At 47.2% G+C, this 22,525-nt stretch overlaps 2 protein-coding genes across 4 annotated transcripts in view; one reads left to right on the top strand and one right to left on the bottom strand.

Moving 5' to 3' along the window:
- Positions 1–22,525, top strand: part of LOC119396060 (inositol oxygenase) — a 254,688-nt gene that overhangs the window by 185,594 nt on the left and 46,569 nt on the right. The window lies entirely within an intron of this gene.
- The window catches only part of LOC119396061 (splicing factor, suppressor of white-apricot homolog), a 50,946-nt gene that overhangs the window by 20,025 nt on the left and 8,396 nt on the right, over positions 1–22,525 (bottom strand). For all 3 annotated transcript variants that reach the window (XM_037663124.2, XM_049416883.1, XM_037663123.2), the window contains exons 5-9: positions 17,623–17,833; positions 14,220–14,293; positions 10,938–11,118; positions 5,976–6,179; positions 4,902–5,267 (exon numbers count right to left, since the gene is read on the bottom strand). In XM_037663124.2, coding sequence (XP_037519052.1) covers positions 4,902–5,267; positions 5,976–6,179; positions 10,938–11,118; positions 14,220–14,293; positions 17,623–17,833 — 1,036 coding nt within the window. The remainder of the gene's footprint in view (positions 1–4,901; positions 5,268–5,975; positions 6,180–10,937; positions 11,119–14,219; positions 14,294–17,622; positions 17,834–22,525) is intronic.

Here is a 22,525-nt window from a genome sequence, read left to right as displayed (position 1 = left end):
AACAACTTGCCGCCAGTGGGGACACAGAGAGAATAAACATAAGAAAGGGAAAATAGACAACCACCCATTTGTAGCACGAAACCACAAGGAAATCCATACGGATTTCACAGAAATAAAGCCTCTTAGTCACCGAAAAATTCGTCCTGGTCCGGGGATCGAACCAGGGACCAACGCCTATCCGGGACCTATCCGCCTATCCAATGCCTACCGTATTTATTCGAATATAGGTCGACCTTTTTTTCCCAAAAATGTTGCCCATAATCAGCTATCGACCTATATTCGTGACCAAAGAATCTCGACCTATATTCGCGATCAAAGCGACCAAAAGCACCGCACCTATGGCGTTCAACTGCCGCGCCTGCTGTTCTTCAAGCAGTTCCTGCTACATACGCACATTATATACCATAAAATCTGGTATAAAAACCGTACCCGTTCGCCTTTTCCGACTAAGTAACTAAGAAAAAAAGTTATTTGTGCAATAGCTGCACACCGCCTTTTCAAAGCCCCCACGAAATGCAGCCGCTCCGCCATGTTTGCGCTGGAACCCGTGATTTCCCTAGGTAGGCCGTGAAGTCCCTAGCCCCCTAGCCGTGCTGCCTGCCGACGCGCAGCCGCACTGGCACTGGCCTAAGGCCTCACTCTTTGTTTGTTGTTTGATCTGACGTGACGGTTCGCATTTGCAAATGCGCGGTTGCGACGGTGTCACGTCGGTAGAGCTACACAGCTGACTTCAAGCGTCAAGTGATACTTTTTGCCGAGAATTCCAGCAATTGTGCCGCTCAGCGTGAGTTCGACGTAAAAGTTTATTAGGGGTTGGCGGAAGCAGCGGGACCGACTGTTCGCGTGCGATGGATAGCGTCGTGCTTTTCGCGGCCCAGCAACTGGCAGGCATGACGCTCTTGAAAAAGAACTGAGGCTCCGGGCGTCAAGGAGGCCCTGCAGAAGGCCAACAGACCTGGTCGTCATACCGCTAGGTATGACGTCCCGGCTACATTAAGGACCGGGCGGCGAAGAGTTACAAAGAGTGGCTTGAAGGAGGATGCTGCAATGACACCGACGGGACGCCGCGAGAAGGGCTTCCCTCAATGAAGTTGCGACGTGGGTGAAGGACGCGCGGAAAGACTTGCCAGCGGAAATTATCGTGACTGGCTTTAAAAAGTGCTGCATTTCCAACGCAATCGATGGCAGCGAAGTCGACGTCATTTCGGATGCCGAGGATGCCTGCGAAGAATCCGACAACCTTCCTTGCACATCTGACGAACATGACACTCCCGGCAGCGACTAGGGCGCTAAGTTAATTGTAAATAAATGTGTGCTATGTTTCAATTTTCCTGTTTCTAAAAAAAAACATGGGTCGACCTATTTTCGAATATTTTTTTTTATTTCTCGTAGAGCGCTATAAGTAGGGGCCGACCTATATTCGTGCCCGACCTATTTTCGAATAAATACGGTATCTATTTTCCCTTTCTTAACCATGCCGCCACCTTGCGGGTTTCCGCAGAACTGATTTGCAAGAGAATAAACATCTTTATTTTGAGAATGTAACGAAGGAGATGCACCGAACACGCAGCCTTCACATTATGAGTGTAACACACTACCCCTACAAGGCTGTATGCACTACAATACAGCATTGTAGTGCGATGCACTAGAATGTTGTATGTGGGCAATGCTCATGTTCCAAAACATGTCGCCAAGCTGTTTCTTTGATATATTTTCCCATCTTGGAAACAGACAGTACCAAAATCCCAATCAGCTAGCTGCAGCTTCTATATTGCAATGTCTCAGTGCAAAAATTTCATTATATATTTAAATAAATCTATCCCTTGTGCCTGCGCATATCTATCAATACAAAAAGAAGAAAAACTTTACAAGATCTTTTTTTGTTATGTTATCTTAGTTTCATTTTCCCATCTATACACCACTGAACGGGACGCTTCAATCACCATGCCTTTCTTTGAAAAGAGTACACCAATGCAGGCTTTATAGTGCAACCTGCCATTAAGTTTTGAAAATACAGTGGAACTTCGATTATACGTCCCCCGGTCCTACGACGACCCGTGTTTTACGACGAATTGGCTCGGTCCCGGCAAAACTCCCATAGAAGCAATGTATTAAAAACCTCAATTGTACGACGCAATTTTACGCCGGCCCAGCCTCGTACGACGCTTCCCTGGACTGACCGAGTAAAAAAAAAAAACAGAGACGACGACGCAGACTGCCACGCAGGCACACTCCGGCAGCGCGGCCGGATTAAAGTCGAGAAACCGAGCTCGTTTCTGCATTCCATGCTGCATTCTCTTTCCGCGGCGCTGCATTCACGGAGCCGCTTCAATTTTTCGGCACGCAACGCAGTCGCGGTCGGCCTAGGCTAGCTAGCCAAAGCCAACGTCGGCCAAAGCCAGCCGGAGCGCATTCATTTTGTCGCAGTGCACTGCGCACTTTTGTTGCGGTCTTGTTTTGTTTTTCTTTCCCCCTCTTTTTTTTTTTGTGGTTCGGGAGTGATTGAGCAGGTAACAAGGCAGATAATTTCGCGATCACTTTCGAGCGTGCGATAACGTTCACTAGATTTCGCATTGTTGCACGGGTTGCACCAGACATGTTGATCGGCGATTGTTGACAGCCACGGGAACCGGCCATGGTGTTTAGCTACTAGAGGGCTGGGGCGTTTTAACCACACGCGATTGGTCAAAGCTTGCGCTGAGGTATGCGCTTGCAAAAATTGAATAGGCCCACTGCCATTTTGCCATTCAAACTGGTGGGTGTTCTGTGGCCATTCCTTCACGTGTGTGCATCGTTGATAGATTGTGCGCCGCAGCTGCTGAGTCCACGTGCCACATTTGTGCATTCTGACATTAGTACTCTTGGTTGTGACTTCTGCGTCTCGCGATGTCGCGAAACCGAAAACCGCTGACGCTCGGCGAAAAGCTTCGAGTTATTGAGGAGGCGGAGAAGCGGACCGGATCAACAAAGGCCAGCATTGCCCGCGACCTGAACATTCCCGAGTCGTCGCTGAAAACGATCCTCGCGAAGAAGGACAGCATCCTGCTGAATGCGTCAAAGTTCGGCCTGAACAGGAAGGCCGCGAAAGATGGCAAATACGCTGCCATGGAGAAGGCCCTCGTAGAGTGGTTGCGTCAGGCACGCAGTGCAGCTATTGCCGTGGATGGCGCAATTTTGAAGGAGAAGGCAGACATGATTGCGTTGCGCTGCGGCATTGACGACTTTAAAGCCTCCAACGGCTGGTTAGATCGTTTTAAAAAACGAAATGGAGTTGTTTACAGCCGCTGCTGCGGAGAGAGCTCGTCTGTCAGCTCCTCCACTGTTGAACAATGGACCGCATTGCTGCCGGAACTGATACGGCAGTACAAGCCTTGCGACGTATTCAACGCAGACGAAACTGGATTATTTTACAATATGCAGCCAGACCAGACTTTGACGTTCAAAGGAGAGGGTTGTCACGGCGGTAAGCGGAGCAAAGAGCGTCTTACTGTGTTGCTTTGCGCTAATGAAGACGGCTCGGAAAAGCTTCCTGCCCTCGTGATTGGCAAGTTTGAGAAGCCGCGATGCTTCAAAAATTTGAAAAGGCTGCCGTGCCAATACACGTTTAACCGCAAAGCCTGGATGACTGCTGCCAAGTTTGCTGCATATCTGCAGCAGCTAGACTCGAGAATGGGGGCTAAAGACAGAAAAATTCTTCTTCTGCTGGACAATGCGCCGTGCCATCCAACGGATACGTCGCATTTGAGGAATGTAAAAGTCGCATTTCTGCCCCCGAATTGCACAAGTCAGCTGCAGCCACTTGACGCCGGCGTCATCAAATGCATGAAGCAGAAATACAGGAAGTTTCTGGTTCAGCGTCGGCTAGCGGGCATGGAACGCAAGCAGATGGCCACGAAGCTCTCGGTGCTCGATGCAATGCACTACATCGCTAGTGCATGGGACGCGGTCACGCAGGAAACTATCGCCAACTCCTTCAGGCACTGCGGTTTTACGAGAAGTGGCGGCTGTTTCAATGAGGCTGCAGTGCTTGATGATGACGAACCCGAGTTTGGGCGCCTGGAGCTGCCTGGATCGTTCGCGGACTATGTTGGTGCCGACGACGATGTCGCTGTGTGCAGTGCAGTGTCGCTGGATGACATTATTGAAACTGTGCGTCCCGACTCTGCGGAAACTTCCGACGAAGAAGAGATGGACGATACCGCAGAGGCAAGCGCTTCCGTACCGACTTACACGGACGTGTTGGATTACGTCGACAACATTCGGCGGTTTGCGTGCGCATACGACGAGGTCGGCGACTTGCTGCAAGATGTCGCAGCTCTCGAAAGGAAACTGATGCGTCGTGGCTGGGCCAACTCGCAGAAAAAAATTACAGATTTTTTTAAGAGGTGAGAATAAAGGTTCGTTCACGCCTCCGATAAAATGCGTGGTTGTCATTTTTTCAAGTAATTTAATCTACGTTTACCGGAGTAGCGCCGTATTGCGTTGCGGACTTGCTCAGGCATTATGTACTGACTGTTGTGGGGCAGCAATGATCGTCACTGCTTATATCCTTAGTTTTTGGATTATACGACGCCCGCATTATACGACGGTTTTGCGTGGTCCCCTGAAAGTCGTATAATCGAGGTTTCACTGTACACATAAAATGCTGCAAACGATATTGATTTGTCATAGCATTACATTAATTCCCCAAAATACTACTCAAATTTGAGTTCAACTTACACGAATTGTGCACCGCCTGAGAAAACAACAAAACACTTTATTGATCGACCAATTCAACCGCACCTTTGCAGGCAGCAATTAAGTTTGCAAAAATTGCTCATAACATGGAAACTGAGGTGGACAACATGAGAGCACAAGGTCTCACATCAGAGGGTCACCCATCACTTCAACGAACTGCTTGCCTTTGACGTAGTTTCTGTCACTGGGAGTCGACAACCCTGGCAGGGAGCTGGTGTCGTTGCTGTCAATGTTGGAGAAAGGAGAGTCAGACCGAGATGGGCCGTCGTCCGTGCCCACACTGAGTCCGTTCTCCAATTTAGGGCCCACCACGTCGTAGCGTTCCTCGGTCGGCTCCGCAGCGTCGCCCGTAGAACGGGTCTCGCTCTCGTCGTCGGCGGGTCTAGGCTTGTCCTCCGATGCCGCCTCCGCGGCACTTGGCTCCAGCTGTTGCTGCTGCTGAGCCCGCTCGTTGAGGTACGTCTGCTTCTTGTGCAGGTAGTACTGGTGGTACTCGTGGTCAGGCAGCAAGAACTCGAAGCGCTTGTCACCTGTCGAATAAGAATGTTATGCCAAGGTTGAGTTGGCACTGTGTTTAGATCACAAGCACGATTGATAAGTCCTTTTCAACTTTTGTTGGGCCAAGTTAGTACAGTAGAAGCCCGGCGATATGTTTTTTAGAGGACCGTACGAAATAAGAGCAGGGCCCCGAAAACACAACAGTTTAGAAATGCGAAAAACTGAAATGTGAAAGTCATGCTGGGATGCACACAATTTAATGTCAGTGCTTATGCGTGAAGAAAAAAAAAAGCACAACATTTGCTGGTGCATTGTTTCATGGTCAATCAGCACATGGAAAGCACCTGCAGTGCTGTGTGGTTCCCGGCATGATCACTTAAGTGTACACTTCTTTTAAATAAATCTAGTGCCTTTACAGCCGATAAAAACGTTGGTTTCATGATGTGCCAAGCTTTCGGAACAATTCATGCACAGCAAAGTGAATGTGTGCCTTTAAACAAAGGTTTGCCTTTTGCAGGCTGATACTGCAGTTAGGTTTATGGTGAACATCATAACAATTCTAAACCTGCTACCTCATTCTGCTCCCGAAAATTACCCCACGTAATGAACGTAAGTATGGGTCAATTTTTCGAAAAAAGACTGTGTCTAATGCGCGAGTAAAAACGGTATACATGGTAAATTTCATTACTCTAAGTCCTACCCTACGATCTAACTATCATCTAACGAGAGAATGCACGCACCTTTGCTTTTGACGATGGTCTCGAAGTCCTCGCCATTCTTGGCTACATAAACAGCCATCTTGTCAATGATCGGCTGCACATCTGGGGGTGGTGGTATCGCATAGCCCGTAAGTATAGCTTGTGTTGGAAGGAGGATGGGCTCCAGGCCTGGAGGAGGTGGAGGTGGCACTGAACCGTCCTCAGGTGCTCCGTAACCTTCATAGCCTACAGAAAACACAGGTGGCAAAATCAGGAAGGTCAGCTGGCCATGTTAAAGGGACCCTGGAATGCCTTTGTTTAAGGGTGTGAATATATGACTTTAAATATATGACTGAATAATTTTTGACTTTCAAGTTCATACTATTCATACTCCTTGTGATGGCACAGGTGTGCCAAGGTGATATGGAGCATGTTCGTTGTGACAGTTTCCGAGACACCTACAGTGACATAGCTAAATTCCCTGACATTTCAGACAGCATTTAATTGATACACCACTGAGTGCATGCCCAGTCGGTGTTCCTTGCCGACACCCTCATCAATTTAAATGACAAGAGGACTAGAAATTTGTTAGAACAAAACTGAATTGAAACCAAACAGAGCTCCTTTGAATACACTTCGCATCCAATGATATGAGCCGTGTTGTGTTCTTGGATGGGCATTGCCTGCAACGTCATAGCACGGTCGGGCACAGTGGCGAAGTGAGCCCTCCGCACAGGCCTTGTGTATCCATAAATCTTTTTGTGGGAAGGGTCGGGATTATTAGAGAAGAGTGCACCATATGGAAGGGCGGGCACGCATTTTGTGGGGTGGGGGATGTTACGCAGGAGGGCGTGTGTCTCCCCTACGCTGTCTGTGGCGGTTATTGTTAGAGGGGCGCTGACACCTGTTTTCAAAGCTGACTTTACTCTGACACACAGATCTTCCCATATACAGAGATGGCTCTAAGCAAATTCGAAGCTCATGAAATGCTGTTACTTTATTTTGACACTAGAGCTAATTATCATGTGGCACGCCTACAAACGTCGACACTAGCGTGACGCCAGTAGGCCCAGTTGTGATGATGTCAGGTACCAAAAGATGCAAAATGGCCGCTTGAACATCACCAAAGGAGCCCAAGGAGACATAACACTGGGTCCCATCTTGCTTTTGCTAATGTGGCTTTTTGGGCTAGTTGGTTATATGCTTCAGAATGGGGCATAGCGCTAACACACACGGACGAGGAAGAGACAACAGGACGAGCGCTTTTGCTGCCCGCGTGATTCTTTGTGCTACTGCCTGAATAATGTACTACCAACTAGCCCAGTGGTTCTCAAATGGGGTTCCGTGGAGACCTATTTAAAAGCCACGTACTTCACCCTGCATGGTGTGTTGTGACCTCCCCTGACCTTTCTTTCTGTCACTGCAAGGAGTCCCTCGTCTATTTCTCTGGTCCACAAGGGTCCCCAAAAATTCATGGCTGAGAAACACTGAACTAGCCCACCAGCCTATCCTGTTGAAGAAAACAACAACTAAAATGTTTCGTGTCAGTACCCCTAAAAAGGCTATCTATCTAGATGAGGCACGCTATAGTGAAAAGGGCAAAAGGAAAGGGGGCAAGGTGCGCATGTGGTGATGATGGGAAGGGGCAGTTGCAGAAGAGTGTAGCCAACCTGGATATGTGTGCAGGCTTTATGCAGCAACCATCGTCGCAGCTCAGCACATAGGTAGTCAATGCTCCTTATCTAGCAGGCAATCGCAAAGGCCGGGTGAGCTGAGATGGCCGGTAGCTAGGCATGCGTCACTATTCCACGCACCTAGTGTGTGCGGTTGTGTTATCTCAAAGTTTTGAAGACATGTTGATGCAAAAGGCACTGCAATGTGACTATTCTTTTTTTTAAAGAGGTGGTTCGCAGACAGAAAGAATGTGGTTAGAAAAAATCATTGGGCCATTTTTAGAGCTTAAATTCACAGGAGTTTTCTTTCCCCTATTAATATACAACACATGACCTTGTCAGGACAAGCGGTACAGTTCTAATAAATCGTCATTTGAACTTAAAGCACCCAGAGTTACCGAGATTCATTTGTACCACATTAACGGGGGACACTGCTCTTAAAAACTTTTCTTCATTTCATGATCGATTTTGATGAAACTTGGGTACTTTATGTATATTTGTGTGCTAATTTCAAGTATGCAATTACTTTTCTAGTATTATGTGTAGTTTTTAAAATACAGAATCCTTCATGTGCCTTTTGGGGAGCAAGATTAATTACAAACTGAGTGTGTTACGAAGGAAATAAGCATACCACAATAATCTGCAGTCAGAACTGCGCAAAGTGCAACAAAAATGGATGTTCTAAACCCATTTGAACAAAAGTTATGGTATGTTGAACATTTGTGAGTGAGTCAATTTCAAGCTGGAATTTCATTTGTGAATTTTCAACATACTGTAAATTTCTTCTAATGGGTTTAGAACATCCATTTTTGTTGCACTGCACAGAGTTCTCATTCCCAATTATCGTGATATGCTGATTTACTTTGTAACTAACTCAGTTTAGAAAATATCTTGCTTCCCAAAAGGCACATGAAATATTTTGTATGTTAAAGGGGTACTGACACAAAATTTTGCGGCCGAGATAGCCTGCTGTATCGATTCCCGTGTACGTGCGTGTACCATCTGCAAAATATCGGCAGCAAATAAAGCTTGGAAGGTATTTTACATGAATTTTGAAGTTCGCGAGCGCGATCCAGCATTATAGGCCGCACCTAGTGCATTGACACCCTCGGAGGTGACCCGAGGTGTCCCCCCTACTTCCCCTACGTAAACGTTTCAGCCGGTACAAGTTACGATGACGTCGTAGCTGCCATTTCTGTTTTGACGCACTTCCCGACGAATCGCTCCTCGCCAGCGGGTCAAACCTGAAGTGATTCGCCACGTCGAAAATTCCTTCGATCCCCGCCGCAAGAAAATCGTCGCCATCGGACGACGATGAGCCCGGCGACGACAGACCGCGCGGAAATGCGTCACTGTTCTGTGTGCTCACGTGACTGAGCGTTTCACTCGCTAGGTGGTGATAGCTGCACCCGGCGGCTTGCCGTTTTTAGAGCTCTGTCAAACCGAAACTGAGGCTGTGTCGGTAATGAGGAGCTTGTAATTAATTATCTGTCGCGCGCTGCAGCAAACGATGTGCCGTGTTATGACTAACAGGCCCCCAGCAACACATTGCAGCAAAAAAATGCGGGGCGAAAATTTTTGTGTCAGGACTCCTTTAAGAACTGCACCTCATACTAGAAAAATAATTGCATATTTGAAATTAGCGCACAAATATACATAAACTCGGCAAGTTTCACCAAAATCAATCAAGAAATAAAAAAATTTTTTCAGGTGCCATGTCCCCCCTTAAAGGCCAACTCCAGCGATTTTTCGAGATCCATGGATCTCAATAAAATTTGCTCGGTACGTTCCTTTTCACGTTCCCGTTATATATGCCAAATTACAAGCTGGAGGCATACGCAGATTCATTGCAAATGAATTTTATTGATTGCCCTGACTCTCCCCACCTCGCTTCCCAGAATTATTAGCAACATTGTGTGCGTGACGTCATTTTTGTTAAGCGGAAGTGACAGAACCGAGGGGCCCCTAGAGTGTCTGCTATCCGCAAGGCAACAATCGCGAGTGTTTGGCGAGCGCTTCGTTGGCTGGGTGTGTGAATTTCAGTTCCTTGTGGTAATGTGTGCGATGGGTGGCAAGTGGTGTCGCGTTGTGGGCTGCACACGATTCCCCAGTCACGAAACACTCGCACCTAACGATTACCCTGCGTCTCTACATTAGAGTGTTTTAGCTAGCAATGCCGATTTACCGCACGGAAAGTACGGTAATACCGTACCGGCTAAAGAATGCACATGTGTGAACACCACGGAAACTTTCCGTAGCATATATAGGGTGTACCGTGACCGGGCATCGTGCGAAACAACGTAACCTAATGGTGCGAAAGGTGGTTCATACTTGGCTTATATTAAATTCCTTCGGCCGTACCAACGCGATGTTGAACGCCGCTATTGCCACACTTATGCACTCTTCCCATAGCAATATTAAGAAGCTTTAGTTAGTCCGCGAACTTCCCAGCGATAGCATTTCACCCGATCACGGCCCACAAACTTGAGCGATCTGGACAGGTGGTGTCATCTGGCGGTGGAATGTGCAACCAGGCAAGCAAAGAGATAAACAGGTGTGTTCCACTTCATCGAAGAGGAATGGCCATTACAGTTGGCCTCCAAATGCGTCGGAATCGCAGCTGTCATTTTCCGACAGCTCAGCTTGTGCACGTGACACGGTCAGTCACACACAAGATTTCCGACGGAGTCACCTTTCAACTGAGCGTCTGCTCTTCGCCGCTTTCGCAGCTTTCATACTACGCGCTGGCGGGACCGGCATGCCTTGCATGATTTCCGGTTTTGTAACCACATATACGTCACGCGAAGACAGTATGCTCGGTTGGGTTTCGGTTTCGGTGTTGCGCTTTTTTGCTTATTTAAAATTATTCTCCAATTTGCCTGGTGTTTCTGCTATCGAACCCGTGACAGGAGCGTCTCAGGAATATAAAAGCACCATTACTTTGACATGGCCAAAAAATTGCCGGAGTTGGCCTTTAATATGATTAAATTCTGGATTTTTACATGCCAGATTTACTATAAAACTATGAGGCAAGCTGTAGTGGGAGACTATGGATCAATTTCGACCACTTGGGGTTCCCTGGTGCACCTAAATCTAAATACATGGGGGCTCTCGAACTTCACCGCTATCATTGCACAAAAAAAAATCCTATTACCCAGATTTGCAGCAATCAAAACGCAGCTCCTGTGGCCAGGCATTGAACCCAGGTTCTAGAGATTAGCAGCACAATAGCTTAACCACTACGCTACTACAGCGGGTACGTACTTATAAACGAGGTCTTAATGTATGAGAGCCACACTGCACCGAAATGATCACGGTAGCAAACGCGCACCTGCACCATCAGTATAGCCATACGCCGAGCCGTGATTGGCCGCTTCTACAGCGTCCTGGGGAGGGCACGGTGACGCGCCCCCTGAGGGGCTGTCCAGCTGCGGCTTGAGGTTTTTGATCAGCTGCGAGTATGCGTTCTCCTCGCCTTCCTTGGAGAGAAACACCTTGGAAACGGCAACCGGCTGCACACGAGACAAACACAGAAAGAAGAGAGAGAGAACATACAGGCATTGTCAGGGACACTCCAAACATCGTAGAATTAACACATTAAAATGCCCGAGCTAAAGAACAGCGAGACTCCCTTCCTTTAGATATCAAATTGCCTTGCAGCTAACACATGCTCACGAAATTTACATTGCTAGGGGATTTCTGTTTGAGGCCACGCATTCCCCAAACAAAGTTTGTATAAGACTTATCAAGGGAAAGAGTACATGTTTAAGTGCATTGCAAACATTTCCTTTGCAAACAACAGTTGCCACTTTCTCGTTAAACCAATCGGAAATGCGTAATCTACCAACCTACAGCTGATATGGATATTTTCTGGTTTAGCAAATATACGTGGAACGACAGAGCAAACACACCCATACTTTCCCTGGCTTTTATCTTGGCATAAGCTATGTACACGATAAACTCATTACTAAAAGAGGCTTTATACAAATTGAATTTAACAAAAACTTAAATCATAGCTGATGTAACATATGTACAATATTTTAAGAGGAAAAATCATCAATTCGCTGTCTCCCTCTACTTGGGACCTGATCGTGAGCTCGACCAAACATTCTAAAATAAAGCTGACCAAAAAAAAAAAAAGAAAAACGAAAGAAAGATCCTGCAAGAGAGTCCCGTCTGAGTGAGCACAATGTCACCTGAACTCACGCAATGCCTCCTTGACGGTGTTTCGTTCGTGCAGGGTTTTTCTCCTAGGGCAGGCAAACACAGTGTGGTTTGAGATCTTGAAGATGCACAGGCACACACAGCAGCACTCAAAAGCACAGAGCAGCAAAACAGAGGTCAAAGAATGGATGAGGTCACGCTTATTAGTACAATAAACTTGAGAAGAGTGGCGAGTTGGTCTGATGGTGCGGCATAATGCTATAGTTCGACATAATCCTATAGTTAAGTGCAACAAACACACGAACAGAGAGACATGACAACATAAGCAATGTGTTGTTGTCTCTTTCTGCACGCATGTGCGTTGCACATTGCTATAACTTAGCACAATGTCTCAAAATGCATCTCACTTAAGCGCAGGCTATACAAGATGAACATTCACTATCTATTTGCATAAATGCCAAACAAGGTTGTTTGCTATCATGCACGCATAAGTAAACTCATGCTGAAATCACAGCAGTAAGTAAACTTAGTTCCATAATATAGACGAACCTTAGTACACGTTATTGTGAAATCAATCTGAAAATAAGAGTTTACAGCCAATACTAATAAAGTAGAATCACACCGTTACGTTTCTCGGGGTGCCACAGAAGGATAAAGCCCAATGTGGAAACACGTTTGCCATCTACTAAATCTAGTAGCAGCACCAGAGACGAGACAAAAAAGCTATTCTCAGAAGACTATTGCTGAAATTTAATATAAGGTGAACAAACTAATGAAAGCTTGCCACGGTCATTGTCGCTACCTGGTGGTTACACTGAACATCAAAATTTTTTTTTTGAACAGTTGGAGCCATGTATATCTGACGGAGATGTTGATTCCACTAATATGCTTCACTGCAGATACCGTGAATAGATTGTTTTCAGTGGTGACTTGTAGCAGGCAACATAGATATCATTAACGATGCTACCTCAACGAAGTGCCATCACTTTATATATGCAATGACTGGGAAAGGAAGCATTAAAAACAAAAAGCGTATACCCATATGAATAAGCGGAGCTAAATAAAATTCGTGTTACAGAATGTAAGAACCAGAGAAACGTACCTAACTAGAACATATCAACGAGGTTTCACTGTAGTGCAAAATGCACCTCACTAATGCAAACAGAACATCATTGTTAAATAAAGAAGTCTGACAATTTTTCCCTAAAAGCTTGTGCCATGTGATGAATATATCAAGTCATTGCAAGGTGTTGTGTAGCATCCAGACATCAATACAGTTCAGGTATCATGTGATGAACATGTCACGGCCCAGTAGGACGTAGTAGACCTCCATGTTAAGGGGTGACACGGGATTAAAAGAGCAAAAAATTACACCATCTCCAGCTAAAGGGGACCATGAGGCGATGCAAAGCCGGAGCACTTGCACGATCGCACTCTGTTGGCGATCGTTGGACATGCTACCGACCTCGCGTCGTGTCTTCCCTCTAGCCTGGTCATTAATTCTCACAGGGCGAGAGGGGAACGTGATCGACAGGCGCGCGAGAGGGGGGCAGTGTAGGAGAGGAGAGACAGGGGGAGGGGGGAGACAGGGGGAGCACAGGATTGCGCAGAAACACCAGTCCAGGAAACGATATCTTATCTTTCACACCACCGTGCAACACCACCTTGGTATCGTTCAAAAGATCAATACTCTGCCTTCCTGTTTCTACCCTTCTCATTTATTAAGGCTGCGCAGGAAAATCCCAAACAACAACAAAAAATCAGGGGCTGACATGTGTCTGACGAATTTTGCTTTCTATGTGGCTCTCCTATTAGCACAGCGCGCAATCACATTGAGAGGTGAATTCCTGCAGGCTGTTTCTTCGACATTTTCTTTAGACTACCACCCTTCTACCACCTCAGAATTATTGCATGGTAGAATTCACTGAAACGCCTTCACATGCAATTAGATTTGAACGGGAGATTATGAGGGCGACAAAAATATAAGAATGCATCTACCTACAAACAGGTGAGCAAACATACAAAGTACTGTGTAAACCAAAGTTCTGTGTAAACTCATGTAAGGGCCACACTTTTCTTTAAAATTAGACCCTCTGAGAAATTCATCATACTTCTCCTCTGCGCACACACATGTCAAGGCACAAGCACATTTACCCTGCAAGCAATCGCTACTTTATATTTGGTAGTATGTTGTAAGAAACATAACCAGCAACAACCTAGCAACACTAACAAAATCCTAATTTTTTCTGCCGTTCTTTAATGGCAGAGACTGTGATGATTAACAGCAAATAAAGTCCAAATGCAGTGCAGGCGAGAAAAAACTGAGCCGCTTTCCCTCTGCACTATGCACAGTTCTAGAGGGAGAAAAACTGACAAAGCAAACACAGTTATGCCATCACTTCAATGTAAAAGAAGAATAGAAAGAATAGTTAAGAGCAGAGGAGCTCACCACAGCTGGCGCTGATGCGGCAAACAGGCTTGGGTGGAGATAGTGGTCATCATCATCATCGGACTCCTCGTTGCCTGCAGCAAGGAGAAGTAACAGAAAGCAAGGGGTGAATAGACGCAACTTCACCACAGTCAAAGTGCATGCACAATACCCCCTGCTTGCATCTTGATAGGAAAGTGGCGAGAGCCAGGTTTTCAAGAAAGGAAGCACGAGCAATCCAGATTGCAATTGCAGTTGTGAAGCAGAAATACTCCCCTAACACTCAATTTGTTCTCAGAGAGTGTACTCGCCTGAGAAACTGGCAACAAACTTCACCCACAAATGACTGTTTAAAGCAGACAAAGCAAATGGTACGCCATGCTTATGCCACGCAGTTACCACTCTCCACAGCAGTACAAAACGCATGCGAAACTGAACCACTTTGCATAGGAGTACACGTGCAGAAGTACCACCACTGTAGCTTTCCTTTAACGCCAAGAAAACCTGTCCGTGAATATGGGAAACCGTGCAGCACCTACAAGTGGCGCAACGGTGAACTGCGCCAGCGCACCGCCAGTGCCATGGTCGCCACTTCAGTTTCCACCCGCGTGCTACGAATTGCCGCCTGGTACGCCCACGTTGTATGTAAGCATGCGTGTGCGAAGGTGGCAGGTGTAATAATAATAATAATAATATCTGGGGTTTAACGTCCCAAAACCACGATATGATTATGAGAGACGCCGTAGTGGAGGGCTCCGGAAATTTCGAACACCCGGGGTTCTTTAACGTGCACCTAAATTTAAGTACACGGGCCTCAAACATTTTCATTTATGCCTCCATCGAAAATGCAGCCGCCACGGCCGGGATTCGATCCCACGACCTTCGGGTCAGCAGTCGAGCGCCATTACCACTAGACCACCGTGGTGGGGCGAGAAGGTGGCAGGTGTGGTAAAACAGGTAGGGTTCCAGAAAGTTATCAGTGCAGGACTTTTTAGGGCCTCAAACAAAACGAAAGGACAAAAATTATGCCGAAGGAATCATGTTTTTGACGCGACAGAAGAAAGCACGAACGTGCTACAGAACGTATTGAAATGACGATGTGTGCGGCAGGCCAACTTAAACCTAGAAGCATGCACCATCGAGGTTTGTATGCATTATTTCTTACAATTTCGCCTGCTTATTACTGAGCAAATAATGACATTTGCGTCCAACGTGTGCTGTAGCACGATCTTAGTCTTAGACAACCTAGTGCAATGGGTGAAAGAAAAACGTACGATCGCCTAACCCAGTTGCAATTAGTGATACCATATAGCAATTGCAGGAAGCTTTCTGTGATGTTGTTTAGTTCCATTTGTGGATGTTGCTTGGGCTGCGCGAGTGGCTGAGTAATTCTGTTACATGCCAGCTTCACAAGTGATATCTTAGCTGTAACTAAGCACTATCAACAACGTGACGCGGCTTCGCTTTTACGTGCAGTGCTGCCAAATGGCAAAGGCAGTACACGTGGAGTAAATATTAAAAATCGCGGTCCCCAATGTGCCAAGCATCCGGGGCTCGTTCCTTAAGGGGTCATGAAGCACCCCTTGGGCTTGTTGAAAAAAACACATCATGCAGAAAGCCGACACGGCTATGAACTGCTCAGCCAAATATTGCAGTCGTGCGCGCCGCGTAAAGGCTGCAAGCAGAGCGCGAAGTTGCTGTTTTCTCAGGCGCCCTCTTTTCAAACAGATGCCGATTCTCGCTCTCGTCGGTGGGTGGAGCGCCTGCCGGTTGACATCACGTATCTGCTCCTCCGCGTCGCAAAAGACATAGCATCCTCATTGGCTGACAGCCGACATAAATTGAGAGCGGCGTTTAGATCAGATGCGCTTCTTGGCACGGGGTGCCACCACTTGTTGGCACCGCACTCCTCAGTCTGCTAACTTTACACGGTAGCCACACTTGTGCACGCGAATCACAGCGGGAGAGCGATCGTGTTTCACGACGCACGCTGACATAACTTCTTTCCCTCGTGCCATCCCTCCCTGTGTAGCTTCCAGTGCGCTCGTTGGGACGAGACAAGAGAGAAAGCGCTGAGAGCGTGTGCCAAACCCCCGTAACTCCGCTCGTTCCTGACGGATTCGAGAATTTTTATGGGCAATCGATTCGGGAGGCAGTAAACTCCGATGCTGAGGTCACTAGATCATTACTTGGAAAAGTGGTTCATGACCCCTTTAATGTTCCCGTTTACGGACAGCCCAGTTCATCAAAATGTGGCACATCAAAAAAACAGCAGCAGCGTACAAAGGAGAACTTTGCTCCGTCATTGTCTTTCTGTGACAGGAATACAGACTTGAGATCACTTTACCGACCAGCCATTCAGTTCCGTCAGCACTGTAAAAGTATCAGATAACTTGCGTGGAGCGTAAATTCGCAGCGAACTAGCGACGCTATGGTTCTACTTTGTAACCATGCCCTGAATCACTTGCTTCACACGCTACAAATCCAGCATTCCCGCTGGTCTCTAAAACATTACCGTCCTGGAAAACTGAAAAAGTTCATCTTAGGTGGGCAGTTCTTGTAGCTATTAGTACAGTCTACGACGCAGTACTCCATTCGTGACATTACAAAGCTGCACTAACAACCTGCCACGGCTCTACTCATGGGCCAGCTGCTGCACAAAGCACGCGAGATGTTTTCGCTCACTCCCACGCCGCTGCGCCACTGGCTCATTGCACGTTTCCCATAGCGACGCAGGTATTTGACTCATGCGGCTAGTCTTATGGTCAAACCAGGCTAAGCTGAATGAAAAACCAATGTGGCCGCTTGGCAAGCTCGGAGCACACTTCGCGACGCATTGTGTGAGAACTGTCCCAGAGTTGCAACGTAACAGCGGGGTTCCCAATACATAGGATCCTATGGAAGCTATGCCAGGACAGATGAAAAACGACGTAACAGCCAGGAAAATGTGGCACAGAGGAACGTAATAGCGGGGTTCCACTGTACACTTGTATTTACTGGAGGAAGCAGGATCTTCAGACACTATGAGATTCGTACAGCTGAAAATTGGGAGCAATAATCCATGGCTTGTAACACACCTAAAGCTTCAACGTTTGCCTAATGCATTCACGACTGTCATTATATCTGTGAGTACCCTTGTCATGAATACAAGACATAAAGAAAACGGAAACACCACTCATATGAAAGCTTTTTCCCATTTTTAGTTTTGGGTTAATGAGGTCTGTAAATTCGATTAAAGACATATACAGGCACTTTCTTTCAATTTATTTCTCCGCCTCTAAGTGCTAACGTGGGAAAACCTGAAGCGAGTCTCAGCTATCTTGGCGCAAGTGCACACAACGCCACAAGTCCTTCCAGAAATGCGACAGTTCGATCACGTGACAAAATAGCTTGCGTTGATGCTGGTGTTGAGAGTCTTACTTACCAGTTGGCTCCTCGACGGGCACATAGGTTCCACACTTAATCTGCTCGACGAGGAAGCGGTAGTAGACGTTGAGTGGATGGTCGAATGAAAGGAAGCTGAACTGGGGGTTGCCTGCCTGCTTGGTCTTCACCAGTATCTCCATCTGCGCTCCGTGCTGAGACACAAACAGGGCCGTCTTCTCAATGATGGCGTGCAACTTCATCGTGGGAGGCTGTGAGAAGGACAAACAAAAATGCCAGCGATTATGGGATCTCCCCGCAAACCACCATTTGAATCTGTGGAATTTTTAAGGAAAGGATGGCACAACAGAAAAGGGGTGGCCACTACAGTGTAGACCACTTATAACAGGAGTCACCGGAGTCACGAATATCCGCGCTATAAGCGGTATCGCGTTATAACCCAAACAACCTTTTTCAAAAGCTGCACAAATGCAAAATATGACGTGCATGTCCGAGAATTGATACATAAGACCAGGATATTTGCCTGCTTTTCAGTTTTCAAGTGTTGAAAGATTAAGTACGAGAACCTCCATTGCCGACAAAGTGAACGCAGGAAAAAAAGCTAACAAAAAAAAGGAACTATCGCGGAAAGTCATCGAAAACTTTTCGGACCTCCTACATTATGCATACATGGAATGACATGGAACCACACTACACAAAATACCAGAGCTGTACGAATAGCAAAATTTTGGGTGCACAGTGAATTCAAATCATAAAGATTGAGTGCGAATCAAATCAAATAATTTTTGAATAATTTTTTAATATTTCTCAAATATTTTTCTAATACAGTCGAACCCGTTTATAACGAACTAGAAAGTGTCGCGAAAAGTGGTCGTTATATCAGTAGTTCGTTGTACATGGACTCGCCCTTAAAAACGTGCGCTTAGCGGCCAAGCTGTTTTTTTTTCCTTTGTGCACTTTTATTAAAGTGCTAACAACCCCTTCGGTGACAAGCTAAGCCTTTTCGCGTCGTGAAGCGACGCTCGCAGCGTGCTGACGAGTGAATTAACCGCCGCTGCAATGAGCTGACACCGTTTCACCGAAGCACGGTACCGCGACGTGGAGCCGATCATCCCTGGCTAGTTGCGCGCAGCATGTCGCCTACTCGGGTCGCGGAGTCACTGCCGGGCCGCTTGCTGTATGCCGTATGCGCGCGTTTGTACGTTCTTCGTGCCTGCTTCACTCGGGACCGTGCATGGGTGCGGTGACTAGCCTCTTCGTTCAACGTGGCGAAAACAAGCATTTTCCAAGCAACGTGCACTTTACGTCTCCGCGATGCTCTCGCGGCCCTGCACGACGAGAAACGTCGCTGTCAGTGCATCGACGTTTCTCGGTGCCCGCGCGGCTCAATAACAGCGAGCTACTTTCGTTTCTACAAAGCGACGCGCAGTTTAAAGCGGTCTCACATGACGCGGTGGCGGCGATCTTGCGAACGGCAGCATGGCTAAGCATGGCGCGCCCGTACCGCCGTCAATCCGCAGTGTACGGCGTACGCCACACGCGCAGCCGAGCATATATCTACAGATGACTGTGATAAGGATGTCGGCTGTAAGTCATAATGGCATGTTCATCGACGGCCGCCACTTCGTCTTCGCTCTTTTCTGATGCTTATCCGCGAAGGCATCGCCGCAATCGCGCGGAAGTCGTAATCACCGATCGCCCGGTCTCTGCCGTTACCGAAAAGACAAACGACTTTTTGCGGCACATTGTGGCGTCGACGAGTTTAGGGACGCAGTGAATTTTTTTGCGATGGAAAGTTATCGCGGTTATCACTTCTTGCATTTACGCCTTCTTGCGTTCCAAGGCATTGTTTGGTTCATCACAGGCGGTCGTAGCTGCAGAGAACGGCATCAGGAAAGTTACTGTGCGAAAGCTGACCACAAGGCTTCATGCTGCCTACTATTTTTTTTCCCTCACTGCCATTCTACCACTGAAGAAACGCCTGGAAAGTGTGCGACGTCGCTCGCAGCGTCCGAAATCTGCGTGCGGTGCTCGCCGATCTGGGTATCTAATAGTCGCGAGTAAACTGGAGCGGGGCACGTGCGAGCGCGCGCCCCTGACACGCTTTAGAAGGCATGTTTTAACTTTTTTTTGCTTCGTATGCACCATATTTTTACCGCGACCGTGTCTGAAGTGTTTGTTGTAAAAGTAGGAGGCTTTGAAAAATGTTCGCTATATCTGGACGCAGCTTCAATGGTTAGCATAGGAAAATCGTAAGTGCACCCAAATATGGTCGTTGTAACCGATAGATCGTTATTGTGGGATCGTCATAAGTGGGTTCGACTGTACTTCGAAGCGAAATTACAGAAAAAAGTTGCAGAGAATCCCTCAGTATGTTCTTACGAGATAGGAACAGTTACAAATCACAAACATAGTCAAAGAACAGATTTATTCCTAAGGGAGGATGCGGCTTGTGTATCGGGAAAATAATAAAGAAAAAAAAAAACGATTTTCGAAAATCGCGTTTTCAGTTTCTGTAGCCCTTTTCCCGATTACAATATATCATCACTGAAAACTACGTACAAGTGCAGTAAAAAAATTTGTTGTGCTTGTCGAGGTGGCGAAAATTATTGTGAAAATCGCAAAAAAAATGCATTAAAAAAAATTATAGCTCTGCACTTGCGCAACGGGGCGCCGCCATCTTGGGCTCGTCGGAAAGAGCATTTCTCCGTCTTCAAACTTCCCGCTTCAGCTAAGTCTTCCCTTAAGAAAAAAAATTGTAGTGACTTAGCTCGGCTATGCCAGGATATACGTAGCATGAGCTAAGGTTCAGCTGATTATTCGTAGCCTTCCTGGTTGTCTAGGATTAGCTTGATTATTATGCTTACTGCTGCTTCAATGACACACACATGGTGTACACATTATGTGACACATATATATTTATTTTTTGCTCAACGCCATTTCTCTATTGCCACAAAGACGGCTCGGTGGTCAGTGTAGTAACACACTGCCGTCTCTATGGCACCGACGGCCGGCGCACAGCGCCGATGTCTGCTCACGGCGCCGATGTACGAGACGAATCTGAACTTTGTGGGCGAGAACGTCGCACTAGCGGACAAGCAAAAGCGAAGAAGCCGCAACGTATTTAGTTGCAAGCAACGAATCGCATCGGCAGCAGACCCCCCGGCAAGCTCGTCGCGCATCGACCACTCGGAGCACCGGTGGAAGCGACTAGCAGTTTCGCACGTCGGCGCACCAAAACTCAAGACCAAGCACGCTGCACGCCGATTTATAGTCTTTATATTTATTTTCCGCTATTATAAACAGTTATATGTATTTTCCGGAAGTTTGAATACTTCGAATAGTAAAATTTCAGTGCAAATCAAATCAAATAGCAAACAATATTCGAAAGTTCAAATATTCGCACACCCCTACAAAAAACGGGTCGAACAGCAATCAAGATTACGTATGATGTGTGGTACATTCAAGCTTCTGGGCATGCACGCGATGTCCAAAACATAACCACAGACTGCCATTCAAGTGCTGCAGCTACTACGAAGTTTAGTTGACTCAGTAACAAACTGCAACATTAACAGCCACTACCGATCAGGTGGCTGGCACTCGTTCTCATTAGGCTGAGCCTGTACTTTGGCGTGCTGTCACAGAAAGCTTCCTAAACATAGAGATAGGGCATCAAAGAGATCGCACTCACGATACAGCACACGCGATCCTGTTCGCGGCCCGAGATCAGCCATGGCCATTATCTTGCAAAAGCCTGCCAAGCTCTTGTGCCCACGTACTGACACCAAGGCAAAAGCTCAAGCAACAAAGCCATAAAGACATTAAATTTGCGGAACACCCTAGACTGTGGAGCGTGCACAGCCGACAGACAGTCGGGGCCAAGCCACCAAAAAGGCTTCTCCGTTGCCTTAGAAACCGCACCGTTTTCTCGCTCCATGCACGTGCGCGTTGCACTGCTGCAGTGGACGTTTAGTTTTTTTATCCCTTGGCTCTTCGTTCGTTCGCTCCGCGTCTCCTCCTCCTTCAGTTCACTCTCGTCGTGCTCTCCCCGCCTGGCGTACCTTTGTTGTAAAGAGCACTAGCTACCTCGTTCGACGGCGGGATTTTCCCAACAGTCGCGTTATAACCGGTCTTTCATCTCAGAGGGCTGGACAATAAGTGGCCTGCGATGATGGAATGATACGGGAGAGCAAACAGGAGTCAGAGAAAACCGCATTATAGCTGGTCCTGCACTATAAGCGGTTACGTTATACAGTTAAACCTCGTTATAACGAAATTGAAGGGCCGCCGCGATTTGCTCGTTATAACCAATATTTTGTTATAGCCGCAGCGGGCATTTACTGCAAATATTATGTGCTGTACTTACCCAAAACAAATAGCGGGCGAAATAGCATCTCGCCGCATGCTGGTACGCAACAAAATAACTGCATTCCGCAAATAAAAAGGAAAAGTCACACACCTATTTTATTGCACTTCAAAATACACAGCTCGCATTTCAAACAGCCATAGCTGCAAAGAAGTCCGTAATTGGACGTTGCTGCATCTTCCTGATGCGAACAATGGCTTGCTCAGCTGCGGCTGCAATATTCATGCCATCTTCGCCGCCCTCGTGAGCGCCGTAGTAGCGGCGCAGTACGTCCACCGCGTCTAATGCCTCCGACGCTGTCGGCACGTTGGACGCTGTCGGCACGCTGTCGGCACGTTCGTTGGCAGAATCATCGTCGCTGGTCTCATCCGGATCGTTGACAGCACGCACAATGTCGTCATCCGGGAGCTGTTCCGTTGCCACCACTTCCGAGTCCGCACTCACATAGTTGCAAAACGACTCGCTGTCAGGCACGACACCGGCGTCACGAAGTGCTGTCCATGATGCTGCGACTTCGTCTGATGTGGCGAAACCGTCTGGCACAGCGGGCTCGTCTAATAATGGCTCATCGCTGGCG

This window comes from Rhipicephalus sanguineus, chromosome 6, assembly GCF_013339695.2.
Source record: "Rhipicephalus sanguineus isolate Rsan-2018 chromosome 6, BIME_Rsan_1.4, whole genome shotgun sequence".
NCBI classification, from domain to species: domain Eukaryota; kingdom Metazoa; phylum Arthropoda; class Arachnida; order Ixodida; family Ixodidae; genus Rhipicephalus; species Rhipicephalus sanguineus.
The sequence above is the reverse complement of the archived record's forward strand: the minus strand, read 5'-3'. Positions and strand labels throughout refer to the sequence as shown.